Source organism: Dromiciops gliroides, chromosome 3 (genome assembly GCF_019393635.1).
Source record: "Dromiciops gliroides isolate mDroGli1 chromosome 3, mDroGli1.pri, whole genome shotgun sequence".
NCBI lineage: Eukaryota > Metazoa > Chordata > Mammalia > Microbiotheria > Microbiotheriidae > Dromiciops > Dromiciops gliroides.
In genome coordinates, this window is record NC_057863.1 from 48179061 (window position 1) to 48200290 (window position 21230).

The window sequence follows — 21230 nt, forward strand, 5'->3', positions numbered from 1 at the left end:
CACACACAAATCCACATGTGTGGATTGGAGCAACTATAACTTTTAAATATTTCATCTATGTCAGTATTAAAATAAATGCATATTCCCTGAGCATACATTAGCTGGGCAAGAAAGGGAAGTATTTTATGAGTATGCAAATGAACAGAGATTGATATAAACTAGGGGTTAAAAGATGGTCAGTTTACAGGCTGCTAGGTGGCTCAGTGGATAGAATTCTGGGTCTGGAGTCAGGAAATCTCATCTTCCTGAGTTCAAATATGATCCCAGACACTTACTAGCTGTATGTCTGGCACAGTCACTTAACCCTGTTTATCTCAGTTTCCTCATCTGTAAAATGAGCTGGAGAAGGAAAAGAGAAACCATTCCAGTATCTCTGCCAAGAAAACCCCAAAAGAAGTCATGAAGCAAAAGATAAGACTAAATAATAACAACAAAAACTGATCAGAATTGCTTCCCAGCTTAATGAGGCTAAGAGCAAATATGAAAGGGAAAGTCAATAAATAAGCTTTTACTGCATGCTATTATGTGCTGGGCACTGTATTAAGTACCTTTTTTTTTGGCGGGGGTGGAGACAATCAGGATTAAGTGACTTGCCCAGGGTCACACAGCTAGTAAGTGTCTGAGGCCAGATTTGAATTCAGTTCCTGCTGACTCCAGGGCTGGTGCTCTGTCCAGTGCTAAGTACATTAACAAATATTATCTCATTTGATCCTCATAACAACCCTAGGAAGTTCTTATTATCTCCATTTTTATTGTTCCAATTTTATAGTAGAGGAAACTGAGGCAGACAGGGGTCAAGTGACTAGCCCAGGATCACACAGCTAGTAAGTGTCTGAGGCTGAATCTGAATTTAGGTGAAAAAAAAAAAAGAGCTAGTTGGAGATAATTTACAGAGCGGACCATTTACCTAGATCATAAAGATTTCATAGGATCATATATTTTTGTGCTTGAAGGAACTTTAGAGGTCTTTTAACCCAACTCCCTCATTTTATAGATAGTAAAAGCGAGAGGCCCCTAGAGCTGAAGTGATTTGTCCAAGGTCTCCCAGGTAGTAATTCTCTAGGTGGAATTTGGACCTAGGTTCTTTGTCTCTCAATTCATCACTGTTTTCACTGGAGCACATTGCCTCCATTGAAGTCATTAAAACATACACACCTATATGAGCCTGGGCATCCCTGACTCCAGGACTAGTACTCTACCCACTGCACCCACCAGCTACCTGAACAAGAGTCATAGAGGTGAGAGGATCCAGGTAGAGTACTATCTACAAAGTGGGAAGGTTGATGAGAAAGGATGGCCAGAGGGAGCAAATGAAGCAGTTTTAAAGAACACAGGGAGATATTTATTTAAGAATTAGGGGATGTACATCAATGAAGTCATATGTGCCATTTATTAATGACCTTGGGTGAGTCATTTGACCTCATTTTCCTCAAATATGCACACACACATAAATATGTGGGGAGAGAGACACACAGAGAGACAGAGAAAGAGTATTTTACTATTAAGATTAAGATACAAGGGAAAATATCTTTATAAGTAAAAGATCAAATGTATAAAATCAGTTAAACCAAGAAAGCATATAACCTCTCATCTCCTTTATGATCAATCTAATGATCTATTTATTTAACAGTGTTCCTTAGGAACTTAGCTTCCAAAACACAATCCATCAAACTCCACAAAAACCCTTTGAAGATAGGAACAGCCCTCAAAGAAAATCATTAAATAAACATGCCCTTAAGCAAGGAAAAGAAGCTATAGGATTGAACTCCCAATAAATGTTTGGTGTTGAAGAGGATGAAGAAATAAATTATCAACACTTACAAAGTCTATCGATTTGTTGTCCCTTGATGGATATTATCCAATTAACAACAACAACAACAACAACAACAACAACAACAACAACACTAATACTACTTTTCCAAAGTATCCCAAAAGTCTTAGCATAGTTTAACTCTTAAATGGCTTAAAAATCCATTAAGAATTTTGAGGGTACTCTATTTTACTTTTTCATGGAAGCTATGATGTACTTTCCATAATTCTTGAATTTATATTTCCCTGTGTCCTTTAAAACTGCTTCATTTGATCCCTCTGGCCATCCTTTCTCATCAACCTTCCCACTTTGCAGATTGTCATCTACCTAGACCCTTTCAGCCTCTATGACTCTTGTTCTGGTAGCTGGTGGGTGCAGTGGTAGAGCACTGGACCTGGAGTCAGAAAGACTCGAGTTCAATCCCAGTCTCAGATACTAACTAGTTTTGTGACCCTGGGCAAGTCACTTCACCTCATTTTCCTCAACTATAAAATGGGGATTATAAAAGCATGTATGTGGCAGGGCTATGGCAAAGATCAAATGAGACGATATTTGTAATGTCACTTATAATAGTGTCTAGAACATAGTAGGTTCTATATAATTGAGTATTCTTTTCCCTCTTCTCTGCACATCTTACACGTTTGACATAGATTGGTAGTAGAGTAGTTGACATCTCTATAGAACTTTGGGGTCAACAAAATGACTTGCATGTTTTATTTCATTTAGTCTCAACCTTACCTGTTGTAAGGTAGAGACAACTGATGAAATGGATGGTTAGAAAGGGTAAGTGATATACATACAAATGACAATTTATGGTTTCTCTCCTACATCACTACTCATTCAGGCAATGGACATCAGGATGGCTAGAGTATTGGAGTGTGGATAGGTGTCTTTCTGGAAAACTTTGGCTAGTTTCTTTCATGGTGGTCCCAGTGGCCTTAACCACTGATTTCTAGAAATTGTTGGGATTCCCAAGGATTATAGGAAGTGTCTTTATTCCACGTAGAATTGCTTCCTTTTTGTGAAATTTCTCATTTGGAAGAATAGTATTGGATGTAGAATATATGCATTAATGGTAGGCAGTCATTGGCAGCAATTTTTCCCTAATAATGTAGTGGGGGCTGAGAATAATCTCATACCTTTTATGATATCCAGTGGCAATTGCCACATTTTCCAAACCTTAATTCACAAAGGAAAACCATGGAAAGTAGAAAACAAGGGTAGGCTAGAGAGGCAGCTACACAAAATGTGCATTGTTCCAGATCGAATGTGTGGAAATGTAACCTGCAGCTTCACATTTATCTACCTGTGTGTTTGGATCCTCATCAACAATTGCACATATTCTGGTGCTACTAAAGCCCATCAATGGATTGATTGGCTTTTGATGGACAACAGCATCACAGCAAAGACAGTAGAGGGGTCCTTAGAGGTTATCTAGTCCAACGTCTCATTTTCAGAAGAAGAAACAGGGTTGGTTAATCAATAAACATTTATTAAGCACCTACTGTATATCAGGCACCATGCTAAAAGCCGGGGATACAAGAGGAGGAAAAGACAGTCCCTGCTCTCAATAAGCTTACAATCTAATGGGGAAGACAACATGGATCTTTGAATTTATCAATGATTAGTGAAGTGTCAGTGAATTTAAGTGACTTGCCCAGGGTCAAAAGGACAAAGAGTAGAGCCACAATGTGAACCTCAGGTCTTATGATTTCCAAATATGTCATTCTTCTGATTATATCTGTAAATTTGTAATAAGAGAGTGCCTGCTGATTCTCAAAAATTTATAGAGGGCAGGACATCATTTTCAGGTGTTTTTAAAACTTAATGGAGGGGGGGCTAGGCTGCTCAGTGGATAAAGCACTGGTCCTGGATTCAAGAGTACCTGAGTTCAAATCTGGCCTCAGACACTTGACACTTACCAGCTGTGTGACCCTGGGCAAGTTACTTAACCCCATTGCCCCGCAAAAACAAAAACAAAAACAAAAAAACTTAATGGGGGCAGCTAGGTGGCACAGTGGATAGAGCACTGGCCCTGGATTCAGGAGGACCTGAGTTCAAATCTGACCTCAGGCACTTAACACTTACTAGCTGTGTGACCCTGGGCAAGTCACTTAACCCTCATTGCCCCACAAAAAAAAAAGAAAGAAAAAGAAAAAAAACCCAAACAAACAAACAAAACTTAATAGTGCACTTACTTAATGGCCTTTTTATTAGGAGCTATTAGCATATCAAAAAGGGACTTGCCCAGTAATAAATGATTCTTGTGTTTATACTTATTTGATTAGAAATCTACTTATTGATTTTTTTTTAAGTGAGGCAATTGGGGTTAAGTGACTTGCCCAGGGTCACAGAGCTAGTAAGTATTAAGTGTCTGAGGCCCGATTTGAACTCAGGTACTCCTGACTCCAGGGTCGGTGCTCTATCCACTGCATCACCTAGCTGCCCCTACTTATTGCTTTTTAAAGACACTTTTTTTTTTTTGAGATGAGGAATCATCAGGGAGGAATGTTAAATAATCAGACAAATATAGGAACATATCAAGAAAATATCTCCAGAAAACCTAGTCTATGAATTTGATGATTTTTAATGGATTTTTAGTGAGTTCTAATATAGATGAGGAACATACTGAGCTAAATAAGAGACAATATGGTGGAGCATAAGTGACACTGAACTTTGGGATCAGAGGACCCGGGCTCAAATCCCACTTCTGTCATTAAAGAACTGTGTAACCTTGGGAAAATCACTACTTCTCTGACTTTCAGTGATTGCATTAGTTTGTGTTCTTAAACTTTTTTGGGGGGTCAGGTATCATTCTCCTCAACCCTACCATGGCACTCTGGTAAAGCTTATGGACTCCTCAGAATATTTTTAAATGCATGAAATAAAATACATAAGATTATAAAGGAAACCAATTATATTGAGATCATTTAAACTTGTTTTAAAATAATTAAAAAATAAATTATTTAAACATTAAAATACATTAAAATATTTTACAATGAAAATATAATAATTTTAAAATAAAATATTCTAAGTTAAAGAGAAATAAATTATTTTAATAATTAAAATAATAAAATAAATTTAAAAGTAAATTTTCTCCCATCCAAGTTTATAGGCCTCCTGAAATCTCTGGATTCCAAATTAAGAATCTTTGGAATAGGTGCTCTTCAAGGTTCTTTATAGTTCTACATGATTTTTTTTTTTTTGGTGAGGCAGTTGGGGTCAAGTGACTTGCCCAGGGTCACATAGCTAGTAATTGTTAAATGTCTTGAGGCTGGATTTGAACTCAGGTCTTCCTGACTCCAGGGCCAGTATTCTATCCACTTCTCCACCTAGCTGCCTCTATAGCTCTACATTTGCTGATACCTCAAGTAACAATAAGACTGTCAGTGATATACCTTTCATCTGCAAGGCATAAAACCTAGAAGATGGTATGTTCTCTTGGGCCTTTCATACCTAGCATCCTAGTGGGTGCCGCTATGCCAGGGTAATACATTGGGTAGTGTAAACTTCATGAGCAAGACTTTTTCTGTATGTGACTTTCCTTTGCTCCACTTTACCTCTCTCTGTAGGTTTGGTTTCACCCTGGATCTTGGGTCAATTTGGAAGGGCAAATATAAAGATTCTTGAGTCCTTAACTCATATGCTACAGTGCTTAGCAGAATTCCTGGCATATAGAATGATCTCAATAAGTGCTATATATAGGAAACTCCAGCATAAGGAAACTATCTCTACCAGTGTGGGTTGGCACCTTCTAGGTAACTTATAATCTTAGAGAGTTGCCTAAAACATGGAGAAGATAAGTGACTTGTCTAGGGTCACATAGTATGACGGGACTTGAATCCAGATATTTCTGACTGAGAGGCTAGCTCTCTAGCCATTATACCATACTGCCTCTCAAATGCCCACTTATTAAACAAAACAAAGCAAAATGACCACTCACAAATTGTTTTTGCAATGGGTCCGTAGATATATTGTGTGTCGTATAGAGTCGCTAAAGCTTCTGTGGCAATTTTGGAAATTTTACACTGGAGAAAAAAGAAAAGAGAAAATGGAAGATTAATCTTATGTTTACTTAGCATCCAAATAATTGATTAATTCAGTGAAAAAATACATTTAACAGGTGATTTGGACCAGTAGAGTTCCAGCTAGAATATTTTCCAGTAGCATATGTTTACACAATGTTAACACAATTTCAGTATCAAATGATTCCTATTTATTAATTTCACTCAAATCAATCAATAAACAAACATTTATTAACCACTTACCATGTGTCAATGAATCAGTCCCTATCTTTAAGGAGCTTATATTCTAATGGAGGAGACAATACATACATGTAGCCCACAGTGTGGTTGTTGATGTTCAGTTGTGTCCAACTCTTCATGACCCCATGAGCCATACTGTCCATGGGATATTCTTGGCAAAGATTTTGGAGTAGTTTGCCACTCTCTTCTCCATTGGATTAAAGCAAAGAGAGGTTAAGGGATTTGCTCAGGGTCATACAGATAGGAAGTGTCTGAGGTCAGATTTGAACTCTGGTCTTCCTGACTCCAGCCCCCAGTGATCTAGCCACCTAGCTGCCTCTGATAGTCTAGTGACAACACTTGACTCTCTCCACATCTGGGTTGGGCTCATTCACCTCACCTGTATACTTTGGCAAGTTGGTTGGTTCACCATGGTGAAGGCCCTTGTGGATACTACTTTAATTCTCAGAGTTCTGGGGAGTAATTTTTGTGGGCAACTCTTCTTACTAACATTATAGACCACGAGCCCCTCTGGGTATATTTTCCATGAAAAAACCAGATGCTAATTCTCCATTAATCTTAATCAAAACATCTACTAAAAATGCAAAACAAGCATATGATATTTGCATATCATTCCACCCATAAATCTCAATCAAACTCTTCCATCAGTGCACACGGTATATGTTAGGAGAGTAGAACACATTTAAAATACTAGTGTATCAAGGCACATGTGTAAGGAATACATATACCCAAGGAAACTCATATCTCTAGAATTGTAGGCTTTATTGTCTTCTTTCTATAAGAAACTGTCCATGGAACTTTGAGCAAATCTTCTGTGTAGAGCACGTGCCTCTATTGCTAACCTGAACTGATTCACATCATGCTTGACAAAATCCTCAAGGCTGTGGGTCTCTGCCAAATCAGTTGATCCTCTGGGCTGCCTTGCTGCTTCCAAACTATTCCTATGCCCAGCTGAATTTCCTGTAATCTCATCAACAACTATAGCATGCATCATTTCTGGATTGACACTTTGCTGATACCTTCAGTCAGTAGTGACATGCTCTATTTCCCAAGTTAGGAAAAAGCTGTGATTTATATTATAAAGTTGGCAAGAAGTTCTCCAACTCTGCTTCTTTGCAAAGTTCAAATTCACTTCTTAACAATGACAGAGACAATGCCCATAAATAGTCTCTATCTTCTTTCTTCTCTTTCTCTACCTCTCAGCAATGTCAGGTGGTAATGCAGAGAAGTTTCTTCTCTCATCTCTTCTTTTCAATAGTCACTTATAACATGGAGTAGAGTATTTTTCTCTACTCCTTTCTCTTCTTCACAAGTAATAGTAGAGAGTAGAATATATTCTCTCCCTTCATAGCAGTGGTTGGAAGCAAAGAACACTCCAGCTTCTCACTGGCCAACCAGTCTTCATAGCAATAGTGAAGATGCCTCTGAAATAAGTCCTTTCCCTTCTAACACTTTACCTTAATTTATGGTTAGTAATCAAATTCTTGCCTTCTGTCTATAACCAGGTAAATTACATTTGTCCTATAATCATAGAACAATTCTGGCGTTTATATTTTCTAAGTTATTAATCTAAAAGTCCTACAACTCTTATTTTTTTTCACATGCAAATCACTGAAACAAACTGTGTTCTCCAATATTCCATACTTTGTCTTATACAAATAGCAAATACTGTTTCAGAAGGCTGAGTGAGACCTAACTCGGTAACTTAGCAGCCCTGAGCAGAATTATGCCCTCCACATGTGAACTGTTAAGGCAGTCTTAACAAGTGCTTTTCTCAGAAGCAGACATGCCCCACAAGGGAACAGTGAAGGGTCACCCCCTTCCATACAAATGCAAGGAATGAATACAAGGTAGTTTTAGGAGAGAGGGCACTAGTGGTCCTCCCTTAACCTTGCCCCTCCCTCATCATTGAACTTTTCCTTGAACAAAGAACATTTAAGCAAAGTTAACTGACACAGCTTGACAATATTTAACAATGTATGGTGTATTCCACATCTGTTGTTCCTTACCTCGCTACTGAGCACTTCACAGTTCTTCAGACTGTGATTGTTCGCTACGGTTCATCAGAGTTCAACTCCCTTTTGTGCCATTATCAATTATATTATTGTGACATTGTACACATTGTTCTCTTGACCCCAGTACCCTTTCTATTATGCCACACTGCCTTCATCACATGTGTTGGAGTTCCCAAATAGAGAGGATCAAGAAAGGCTTCATGAAGAAGATGACTTGAGCTAAGTCCTGTAGGAAACCAGGTATGTCAAGAGGCAGAGGTGAGGTACAGCCCAAGGATGGGGTGGGCTCCTTTGTTCCCACCAAGCTTGGTCTTCCTTGCTTAATCTTTCTTTACATTCCTCATAGTCTTCTCAACTCCAGAGAGGCAGCCTTCCTCTGACTAAGGGGCTTAAGTAGGTGGGATGGAGGAACTCTTTCTTCCTACCTTTTTGTCCTTCTTTTTTCTTGTTAATCCTTCAACATCTAATACTTTTTGCCACCTATCCAAGCACCCTGTAGTTGTGAAATTGATGTCATTGATGCTTCTCTAACATTATGATTCTGAACTAACACTGTTACTGCCTCTCCCCCCAAAGGATGATTTCCATCCTATTCGTAAATACTTCAACAGAGCAACATTGGTGAGATGCGAATCATTATTGCAAAGGAACAGCACAGAATCGTGTTACTATCACCTTTGTGAGCTTTCTTGTTCTTTTTAATATATGGCAATATGGTTATTTATATATATGGCAGTATGTTTGTATATATAGTCAACAGGACAAGATACTGTATATCCTCCCCCCCCCCCCAATTAATGGCTATACTAAGATCTTGTAAGTGCTTTTATTTTATCAAGAGTATTTCGGGTATGCGTGTATGTGCTTCTTTTCTCCCTTGTAGCCTCCTTTTAAAGTGAAGTAGCAGCTCTGATAGTTGCATGAATCTTTGTCACAGAATCGTATAATCATGGATCTGGAGTTGGAAAGAGTTTCAGTGGCTGTGTACTACAACCCTACCATTTTACAGACGAGGAAGCTGAGGCTCAGAAAAGCTAAGTGACTTTCCTGAGGTCACAAGGGTAATAAGCATCAGAGATGATATTAACACCCAGGTCTTCTGATAGAGATAGGGGTCTTTATGCCATATTTTGTTATGAGTTACATCGGCAATTTCTCTGTCCAGAACTTGTCTGGTATATTAAATAATAATAATGATGGTCATTACTACAGGCTGTGAAATTTTAGCAGATACTGAAAACCTAGCAAGATCTGAGCTAGAGTCGGTGCCGAGGGGCTAGAATTATAAATTGCTGTTTTTCATGACCTAACAGATGACAAATTGCCACACTCAAACTGTTGAGTCATTTCAGTTGTATCTGACTCTTTGTGAACCCAGTTAGGGTTTTCTTGGCAAAGATACATGTGTAGGTTGCTATTTCCTTCTTCAGCTCATTTTATAGATGAAGAAACTGAGGCAAACAGGGTTAAATGACTTGTCTAGGGTCATACAGCTAGTAAGTGTCTGAGGTCAGATTTGAACTCAGGTCCTCCTGGCTCCAGACCCAGTGCTCTATCCACTGTGCCACCTGACTGCCTCAAACAATCCCCAAGAGCTAAACTAATGAATTATATTGGAATCAGGTGATTTTTCACAGGTCCAGTTATTGCCCACCATTGCCTGAACGTAACAATGATCTGGAAAACTTAAGAACAGTGTCTTTAAAAACAAACAAAAAAATTAGACTTGTGATTTTTATCTATGTAGGGAACTGCCAGTGTAGAATTCCCTCTGCCTATAGAGGTCATTACCTTCTCTGAAACATATTCTTTGAGTTTCTAAGAGCCCTGGGAGGGTAAAGGAGTGGCCTAGGGTTACATAGCTAGTATAGGTAGGAGGCAGCACTTGAACTCAGGACCTCCTGACTTTGAGGCGGGATCTTTATCTATGATGCTTGCCTTTGTTTTTTGAAATTTAATATATTTTATTATTTCCCCAATTAAATATTAAAACAATTTTTAACATTTTAAACAAAGTTTTGAGTTCCAAATTCTATTCCTTCTTCCCTTCCCCGAGATGGTAAGCAATCAGATATGTTTTACATATCATGATGTCTTTCTTAAAAGCAATGATTTTAATAGATACTCATAACAAATACTCATTATTTCTAAGGTATAAGGAACCAAAAGCTTTTAAAACACAGACACCTTGTAGGGGAGGTCAAAATCAGGTGGGAAAAGAGTGAGGGTGCATAGCATCCCTGCTGTCCTCCCTGCTCTAAGAATTGCACTGAGGATACTTGTAGGGGACCTCCAAAAGATGAAATTATGTCCTAATACTTTCATTTTATTTATTTATTTTTTGTGGGGGCAATGAGGGTCAAGTGACTTGTCCCAGGTCACACAGCTAGTAAGTGTCAAGTGTCTGAGGCTGGACTTGAACTCAGGTCCTCCTGAATCCATGGTCAGTGCTTTATCTGCGGTGCCACCTAGCTACCCCCTGCTAACTTCTAATCTTGCATCTCCAGCTGCCTATTGGACATATTGAACTGGATGTCTTTTAGACATCTTACACTTACCATGTCCAAAAACTGAATTCATTATCGTTACCCTAAAAAAACTTCCCCTTCCAAACTTCCCTCTTACTGTTTTGGGTACCACTGTCCTCCCAGTCCCCCAGGCTTGCAACCTAGATGTCATCCTTGACTCCTCATTCTCTTTCACTGCCCCCCACTCAACCTTTCCTCGAACAAAGGACAACAATTCAGCGAGACCAATTGAAACAGCTCGACAATGTTGGACAAGATCTACCACATTCCGTATCTGCCGTTCCCTATTTCAGAGGTAGGAGATTCATTTTCCATTTTCCAGACTCTGATTGTTCACTATGATTCATCAGGATTCAACTTCTTTTTATGTTATTATTTACATTATTGTGTTGTCATGTACAACATTCCTTTCACCCAATAGTCTATTATTACCACATTGCCTTAATCACATGTGCTTGAGTTCCCATCCAGACTGGTCCTCAGAATCATATTTGCATTCACTTGTTTTATTCTTCTTATTGTGTACAGATGGCATAAAATACTCTTTGGAATTTTCCTGTCCACTAAGACCAATGTGCCAAGGAGCCACGAACATCCTCTTGGAATCAGCACAATTGGTTTGACCTCTCCTTTTTTTTTTTTTTTTTTTTTAGTGAGGCAATTGGGGTTAAGTGACTTGCCCAGGGTCACACAGCTAGTAAGTGTTAAGTGTCTGAGGCCGGATTTGAACTCAGGTACTCCTGACTCCAGGGCCAGTGCTCTATCCACTGCGCCATCTAGCTGCCCCTAACCTCTCCTTTTAACATGTAGGCAGAGTTTGACCCCAGTCTTGATGGGATAGGACTAATTAGTGTTCACGAGCAGATTAGATATACTGAACCCTGTGGGTTTTATTTCTGGTCCTGTGATGAGTATATATACATTTACATATATATGTATGTATATGAATGTAAGAATGTGTATATATGTGTATGCATGTAAATATGTTTCTATCACCTATGATTCTTGTATATGGGAGTATTTAAATTTATTAAATGAGTTATTTTTCAAAAGCTTACTTGAATGGTATATAGATTTACATATGATGTATACACATTTAAATATGTTTATGATGTATTATAAATGCAAATATGTATACACATAGTGCATTTATATAGGTATATGCACATTTATAGGATGACCACACATCAACATATGTTTATACATATATACTCTAATATAATATACATATATTTGTACCTATATACATATATACACACACATACCATTAAAGTAAACTTTGAAAAATATCTCATTTAATAAATTCTTGAGCTCCCATGCACAAGAATCACAGGTATTGGAGAAAAAAATAATAGTAATATGATATGATAGGACATAATTTTTACAAATATACAGGTTTATATATACATATCATGCAGATACACATATGTTTCTCATATACACATGAGAATTTATACATGTGCAAACTCACTTTCACACATACAAGAATTAGGTTCTTGAGAAATATATACGTGTGCCTATACATTTTATGTATGTATATATGTGTGTGTATGTCTACATGAATAAGCATATACATATATATGTTTCTCTAGAACCTGTTATTCTTACATATGTGAACATGAGAATGATCAAATCAGCTATTTTTAAAAAAAGTTATTATCATGTTATCTGTTTAAGTAGGAGGGAAAACTAAAACCAATACTCTTCAGTTCAGGGAAGACAGCCCATCTTTAGCTAGGAATCTAAATCAATTTTTCAGTGCTTTTTCTTTGGAGAGAGATTATATATCACTTTAGGTTAACTACAAGGATACAGAAAGAAATTATGTATATTTGTGTATCACTTTGAAGTTTACAAAGCCCTTTCCTTAGAACAACCCTTTGAGGGAGATAGTGTAGGGAATTTTATTTTCAGTTTCCAGATGTGAAAAGTGAGGCTCCTCACTTTCAGACTTGGGTTTGAACTTATTACCTGTGTCATTCAAGGTAAGCATGGGGGAGCTAAGTGGCACAGTGGACAGAGAGCTGGGCCTGGAGTCAGGTGAGAAAGACTTTAGTTCAAATCCAGCCTCAGACACTCACTATCTGTATGACCCTGGACAAGTCACTTAACCCTGTTTGCCTCAGTTTCCTCATCTGTAAAATGAGCTGGAGAAGGAAATGGCAAACCACTCCAGTATCTTTGCCAAGAAAACTCCAAAAAGGGTCACAAAGAGTCGGACGGGACTGAAACGACTGAACAATAACAATAACAATAACAACAATAACAACAACAACAACAACAACAACAACAAAAGTCAGTCACCCCTTGGACTCTTATTTTGTTCATCTGTAGAATGAGGATAATATTGCCCACAATACCTACCTCAGTGTTATTGTGAACATATGTAAAACACTTTATAAACTTTAAAGTGCTCTATCGGGGCTCATTATTATTAAATAAAATTAAATGTCTGCTTAGTTGTTGTTTTTTGTTTTTTGTTTTTGGCAGGGCAATGAGGGTTAAGTGACTTGCCCAGGGTCACACAGCTAGTAAATGTCAAGTATCTGAGGCCAGATTTGAACTCAGCTCCTCCTGAATCCAGGGCCAGTGCTTTATCCACTGTGCCACCTAGCTGTCCCTTTGTGTCTGCTTAGTTGTAATGGCTTCTACTACAGCCCACCTCAGAGACCACTTGTGTCTTTCTATGTTATTTCATAGTAAACACCTCTCTAGGTAAACTCTAGGTACTCAAGGTAAACCGTCAGGTGGAAAAGTAATTGAAGGTTCCTACTTTTGTCCCAGACATTAACTTCACCATTGCTTTGGTTGTGAAACCGTGTTCATAAAGATTGAGATAGAATCCACTGGTAGTAGACGTATGCAGATTGGAAACATTAGTTTAAAGCAACCTACCAGTTCCTCATTATTCTTTACCGGGACCTTTGTGTAGCCATAGGGAAACATGAGCATCTGGGAGTAGGCATGGATCGACACATAGGCTTCGATTGAAGCAACGTGTCTTCGGATGAAGTCAGCCACAGCTTTAGTCTCTTTCTCAGATTCTGGCGCTGTTCCCCTGTAGATTTCACTGCAAGGGTTGTCTATCCCAAACTTAGCTGTAAATAAAGAAAAAGAAAAAAAAAGACACAAAGGATGGATGGGGTCATTTATAGTCTGTCCTCCATCAGTACAGTGTAAGCTTCATCTGATTGAGATGTCTCTATTACCACCAGAGTCCAATATAAAATGCTCTGTTTCTTTGAAAGCCCTTTATAACCTGGTCCCTTCCTTTCTTTCTGGTCCGCTTCTAGCTTTTCCCCCTCCATTTACTCTGTGATCAGTGACCCTGGACATCTTGCTGTTCCTCACACTGTCCACCATCTCCCGACTCTGACTCTTATCCCTGGTTATCCTCCCATTGCCCGGAGTGCTCTTCCTCCTAATCTCAGTTTCCCTGTTTCCCTGACTTTCTTTGAGTCTCATCTAAAGTCCTGCCTTCTGCATGATGTCTTTCCCAGTCCTCCTTAATCTAGTGCTTTCCCTCTAAGCCTACCCCTATTTGTCCAGTCTATATCTTGTTTGTGCATAGTTATTTTTATGTTGTCTCTCCAGGAAAGTGTGAGCTTCTAGAGAGCAGGAATTTTTTTTTTTAATTGTTTTGTTTTTCTTTGTATCTTTAGTACTTGACACAGTGACTGGAACACAGTATATGCTAATAAATGCTATTTGTTTGACTGACTACCAATTCTTTTCAACATTCTATTTGGGTCCTAACTTCTACTCTCAATTATCACTGGAGTTTAATTTTGTATAAATAAGAAATCATCCAAACACATCAGATTACAATCACCCTTCTTAGTTCAAAAGAAAAAAAAATCTTTCCTACATTTCCAATATCCTGGGAACGGTGCCCAGAAAAGCTACAAACTTCAGAATGTAATTAGAAGTAACTCATATTAACTTATTTTTTTTTTAAGTGAGGCAATGGGGGTTAAGTGACTTGCCCAGGGTCACACAGCTAGTAAGTGTTAAGTGTCTGAGGCCGGATTTGAACTCAGGTACTCCTGACTCCAGGGCTGGTGCTCTATCCACTGCGCCATCTAGCTGCCCCTCATACTAACTTATTAACATGTAACTTATTTCCTTGTTTCAAGGGCCACTTCATGCATGAAACCTTTCTTGATAACTCAAACTACTCGCTCCTCAGTTTACCCTGTACATATTTTGTATGTATATGCTTCTTCTGATAAAATATAAGCTTTTAGAGGGAAAGAACTATTCATTTATAATTTTCTATGTTCACTGTCTGGCACATAGTAGGTGTTTAATAAATGCTTCTTGATTGATGATTGTGTTCTTGGTGTGCTAACTTGAATGAATACTTCTCTGATCCGGTAAACTTAACTTTAAGATTTGTCAGTTATTCAAATGACATCATGGGAATCAGTGAGGTTAATTTCAAATGTAAAGAATTTAGCCAGAGTGATCAAGATAAAAAGAAAGGTGCTTGGAAATATTTACTTGTGATGTATCATTTTGTGACTAGAAATGAATAAGAAACACACCTGATGTAAATGTATTTGGGGCCAATCTGAGTTTCTAGTGTTTTCTGTTTTTCAGAAAGAGTACATATCTCTTTGGGGATGTTGGTAAACTGGAGAGAAGCTGGAAATTTCCCAAGAAGGGATGTTTACCTACTGTATTAGATCTCTCCAACTTCTCTCCCAGGAAGAGAAAGGGAGCTAAAAACCTCAATCCCAGATTATTGGTATTCTAGAACATTCAGACAACTATTTATGGTCAACCAGGACACATGTGCGATTTTTTTTTTTTGGTGGGGCAATGGGGGTTAAGTGACTTGCCCGGGGTCACACATCTAGTAAGTGTCAAGTGTCTGAGGCCAGATTTGAACTCAGGTCTTCCTGAATCCAGGGCCGGTTCTTTATCCACTGAGCCAACTAGCTGCCCCTTTTGTTTTATTTCTAAGCAACAAAAGGTAGACAATAAGGATACCTGACATTTTATATTGCACTCTATGGTTTGCAAAACACTTTATAAATATTGCCTCATTTGATTCTCATGACAACCCTCTTAAGGAAATACTATTATTCTCATTTTACAGATGAGGAAACTGAGGCTCAGAGAGGTTACCTGACTTGCTTATGGTCATACAGCTACTAGGTGCTAAAAGATGAATTAGAACCAAGGTAGCTCCTGACCCTAAGTCCAGTGTTATCCAAAACACCATGATGCCAGGCCTAAATCAACTAAACAATTAATCTTCACAATCCCCTTTGAGAACAGTGCTGATTTTCCTTTGTTTTATGTACAAGAAAATCATACTGTAGTCACCCTGCTTTACTCTTTGAACACATCACCAAATTCTCCATTTCTGTGCCTCTGTTCTTTATATAGAGAGTGTTCTTCCCTAGTTGACTCTGTTGGTTTTCTTACCATTTCTTAAAGCCCAATCATTGCCACTTCCTCTTTGGATCTTTAATGTCCAATTGCCCCCTTGCCCCACCCTCAATGTTGGTGATGAGCTTCCTTCTTGGGTTTGTCTGGGATAAGTCTATTACACTTATTGTGTATATGTTTAATACAATTATCTGTGCTTGTGTCTCATTCCTCTCTTAGACAATAGCATTCACATGGGCAAAAGCACTTTCTTTCTTTCTTTCTTTCTTTTTTTTTTAGACAATTGGGGTTAAGTGACTTGCTGAGGGTCACACAGCTAGTAAGTGTCTGAGACCGGATTTGAACTCAGGTCCTCCTGACTCCAGGGCTCTATCCACTGCACCACCTAGCTGCCCCAAAGCACTTACTTTCTAAACTAAGTAGCCCTTTCTCCCTCCTTCTATCTTTGCCTTTATTTTATTTATTTTTTTGCTTCCCTCATTCCCTATCTCGCTGAATGCTTAGCACAGTGCTCTGTAGTCTGTAAAGACTTAATACATATTGATTTGAAAATAAAATCAGTGGCAGAGCTAATTTAACTCTTTGGTCCTCAACATGGCTCTGCAGTTTAACTTAAAATTGTCTATTACTTACCATCCCATGAGGCATTAAAATTCCTATTGAGGTCGATGCCTGTGCAGTTGGAGTCAGAAGTCTTTGCTCTGTTTTTCCTCCACATTCGGTTCTGTGGACAAAACAATGGATGGGCTTAAGTTTTCAGATTGATTTGCAGCAGTGATTGGATGGTTCTGCATTCTCTAGGTCAATAGCATGAGCTGAAATCTACCAGGTTGCCAGGTATTGAGGGGTTATCACAAAGGGGAAAAACCCAACCTGACATTGCATTAGAGGTAATGTATTGTACATTGGAATGTAATCATTTCATTCAGAAAAGTAAGCATAATTGGCGTTCATCTTGCTCCCCAACTACGATAGAAAAGTATTCCATTTAATAGTGAATCACAGGCCCATTTAAAAATATATCACTAGTATTTTCAATTCCCTTCCTTGGGTACATCAACAAGTGATAGCTCTAGGGTTTTCACCTTGCATTTTCTCTCAGGGGTGGCATGTTTGCCTGTGATATTTTTTTTCTATCTCTTTAAGTTAGATGTCTTTAAATGGAGGGCTTAATTTTTTTTTAAACCTCACTCTTTGGTCACTTACTCTCATGTTTCTTTTAGAATGGTTTTTCTATTGTTTCACATTATTAGAGTCAGGCATCATGCATCTAACCAGAAACATGCTTGCCCCTCAGCCTGCAACTTATGTTCTGACTTCAGAGAGTGTAAACTGAACAGCTTGCTTTACTTAGTATATATGTATATATGTATGTATGTGTGTGTATATATATAAAATTTTTTTTTTTTGGTGGGGCAATGAGGGTTAAGTGACTTGCCCAGGGTCACAGAGCTAGTAAGTGTCAAGTGTCTGAGGCCAGAGCCGGTGCTCTATCCACTTAGCCACCTAGCTGCCCCTTACTTAGTATATTCTTGCTTATACTTAGTATATACTTGCTATACTTTGTATATTCACATTGGACTAGAAACATCCAAATAGCCGTCATACCTTTGTCCAACTCCAGATGTAGCCATCAATGTTGAATACAGGAAGGACATAAAAATTCATCTCATTCAGGAGCTTGGTCATAAATTTGTTTTTCCCATAGGTATTGGCTGCCTGTAGAGGAGCGAGGGAAAAAAAAAGAGAAATGTAGCAAATCCTGGCTTTAACCAAATTTTTAGCAGTTTTCAACGGTAGAATGTAAACTCTGAGAGAAGGGAAAGCTTTTGTGTGTGTGTGTGTGTGTGTGTGTGTGTGTATGTGTGTGTTTGTTTTTTGGTGAGGCAATTGGGGTTAAGTGACTTGCACAGGGTCACACAGCTAGTGTTAAGTGTCTGAGGCCAAATCTGAACTCAGGTCCTCCTGAATCCAAGGCCGGTGCTCTATGCCTTGTGCCACCTAGCTGCCCTGGGATAGCTTTTAGTTTGTTGTTTTTTTTTTTTTTGTGAGGCAATTGGGGTTAAGTGATTTGCCCAGAGTCATACAGCTAGTGTTAAGTGTCCGAGGCTGGATTTGAACTCAGGACCTCCTGACTCCAGGGCTGGCTCTCTATCCACTGCGCCACCTAGCTGCGCCTCCCCCCATAGCTTTTAAATTGTTATATTCCCTACCACCTAATGCCTGACACATAATAAGTATTCAATAAAACCTCATTGAAAGAATGATTTTCATTGAAGCTAAAATTTGGATTATTTTCATTTTAAATTCCACACTGGACACAAACAAACATGCTGCAAAGATACCATAACATTCAGAACATTTTAAAAAGGGGTTGTTACAGAGTCCTGTCTCATAAAATCTCATCATCAGCAATATGAGATGTTATGAAATATTTGATGTCCCAGGAAGAATGGGGGTTAGGTAGGAGATTAATATCAATATTGCTAAAGCTAAGAGTAAAATGGATTCCTATTTTATAAATTAAAAAAATAACAACAATACATACTGATCCATATTTGTGAAATTAATGATGAGAAGTTGGATAGGGTCCCTAGCATAACTACAAAGAATCATCCAAGGGACAGAAAATGGGGACCATCTGTGGAAAGGTTCATGGATTTGGAGAGGGGTCAAGGAATTCTTACATTCAACTGAAATCTTTCCAGTTCTCTGGAGTCAACTCCAGTCCTCTGCTTCTATGTAGAAAGGGAAGTTTGTTTTCCCTCCTCTGACTTCCTACCCTGGGACACATGCAAACATGGCCACAAGCTTTGGTGTTTTATGATTAATGCTCTGTTATGGGCTGAAGCAGTTCACCTCACACTGGAGACAACTCCTCTTGAGCTCATGCTACCCCAGGGACAAATATCAGTCCTGCAACTAGTGAGTTTGCCCATAAGTGCATTGAAGTCGCCTGTATATGGGATCAATGTGTTGTCAGAGTAATAGCTGGTAGAAATAGATGATGAAGAGATGATAATAGTCAGGAATACAATGGAACAGCAGTGGGTGGAATAATAGGGGGTTCTATTAGTGATGAGGATTTACTGTGAAAAGATTCTTTAGAATTAGAATGAAAACTCAAGGGAGTATGGAAATTTCCGGGTTGAGGTATGTGAAATGTCTAAAGAGATCAGAGCTTCATGCTCTCAGCCCTTTAGAAGAAAAGTGACATTTTTATGCACAATGGTTTGCAAATTGGCAGTGCTTTCTATAGGGCCTATGTTATTATGGTACAAAGTTTCTTACAGTTTTGTAAACTTCTTGTGTAAGAGAGAGAAGTTTAAAGGACGGTGTCAGCCTTTTTAAATTGAAAAAGATGAGTGAGATTCTGATTATGTATCTCCTGGCAGTATCAAATTGAAACTGATCTGCTCAGGTGGAATTGCACTTATTTAAAAGGGGCAGATTGACTCAAAAAAATGCTAGCAGAATGATGTTCATAAGGGAGTTTTCAAGAGGTTCAATTTCACCAACCTGATAGACAAACCACTGGCAGAAGGCAGGAGAAATCCATTCTCGTGCGTGCACTCCGCAGTCCATGAAAATGACCCTTCTCTGTCCACTCTTTTTTCCAACCTGTTTTCGGATAAACTTGAGGCTTTATTTTGAATAAAGTCACATATTTAAACATATTCTCCACTTCCTAATTTAGGGATCTCTAATCTGCCCACTGAAGACTTCTCTCTGGGCTGGGTACAGTCTCTCTCACTGTACTTTTCTTTTTTTTTTTGCTTAGATGATTAGGTAATTAGAGAAATAAGCCTTTGTGAAGAAAGACAAAAAATGATCAGTGATATAAGCTTTAAACAAACCATTACCCTCATTGAGACCCACCTAACATTAGGGTCAAAGATTTAATCATCTTAAGGAATAATTGTGGGGATGTACAGCTATGCCTTTCTGGAGAATCATGTAATATAGGTGAATGGCCATTGGTATATATGCAGTATCCATCATTGACTTTCTATTTAAGGCAGCCAGATGGTGTAATGACTGCAATGCTGGATTAGAAATCAAGAAGACCTGAATGTGAACCTTTCCTCAAACACTAGCTGTGTGATCCTGAGCAAGTCCCTTGAGTTTTAGTTTCCCCATCAGCAAAATGAGAATAATAACAGCATAATAAAAATGGGAAGAATAATAGTAGGGATGTTGTAAACATCAGAGTTCATATTTGTAAAGTGCTTTGCAAACCATAGAATGTTATTTACATGTCTGCTCTTATTATTAATTTGTATTTCTTCATATGTGATTTGCTTTAGCTTTCAAAATCTTTTTTTTCTACTAAATGAATTGCTGATGAGATCTCCATATTCCATAGCATTTCTTATTTTAGAATTAACACACTTTGGTCAGAGAGATGAGTAATGACTCTGATATTTGCTTCTCATCCCCTCCCCCATCTACTTACCATATTTTCTCTTTCCTTCCTGCTATTGGTTAGTGTCTCAGTGTCCCTCCCTTCTTTACTCACACAATCTTGTCTAGAAAAGTTATAAGAATAAACAGTTCAAGATCTTGTTTTGGTTTGTATAATATCAGACCTTGGACATATGGCATAATCAGGCTCTGCCTTAGTTTCCATATCTGGAATGCAGGTTTAAGTAACAACCACCATTTCTTCTTTCAAGATATGTTAGTAGGTTAAGATGCAGATGTGAAGAAATTAGTATGAATGTTTTTTAAAAAAAATTTCATTTTATCTTCAAATTAGCACATACTTTGCAACAAAACCAACAGATTTATTTATCCAGAATAGTGACTTCCTCCATGTGGAAAACTTAAGGTCGGAAAGCTATCACTGATGCACGTCAACCATTCCTCTGTAATTTATAGTCTTAGAGAATTAATGAAGAGGTTAAGTGGGTTGGCCAGTCATGCACCTTGTATGCATCAGAGCAGGACTTGAACCCATGTCTTCCTAATTCAAAGGCTAGCCCTCTATCTACTACATCAGTGTTTCTCAAATTTTGTGGTCTCAGGACCTTTTTCAAAAGTATTGAATTAGGTCCCCAAAGACCTTTTATTTATGTGGGTTATCTCTACTGATACATATCATTGTAGAAATTAAAATTGGTAACATTTAAAATTTTTATTTATTAACTCATCTTGAAATAATAATAATAAATCCATTACATGTTAGCATGTGACATATTTTCAATGAAAA

The 21230-nt window shown here is 38.2% G+C and overlaps 1 protein-coding gene across 1 annotated transcript in view; it reads right to left on the reverse strand.

Annotated features, from left to right (window-relative positions):
• The window catches only part of CPA3 (carboxypeptidase A3), a 35966-nt gene that overhangs the window by 1560 nt on the left and 13176 nt on the right, over positions 1-21230 (reverse strand). The window contains exons 6-10 of the mRNA XM_043991733.1: positions 19538-19639; positions 17627-17737; positions 16652-16742; positions 13514-13716; positions 5754-5838 (exon numbers count right to left, since the gene is read on the reverse strand). Of these exons, the coding sequence (XP_043847668.1) occupies positions 5754-5838; positions 13514-13716; positions 16652-16742; positions 17627-17737; positions 19538-19639 (592 nt within the window). The remainder of the gene's footprint in view (positions 1-5753; positions 5839-13513; positions 13717-16651; positions 16743-17626; positions 17738-19537; positions 19640-21230) is intronic.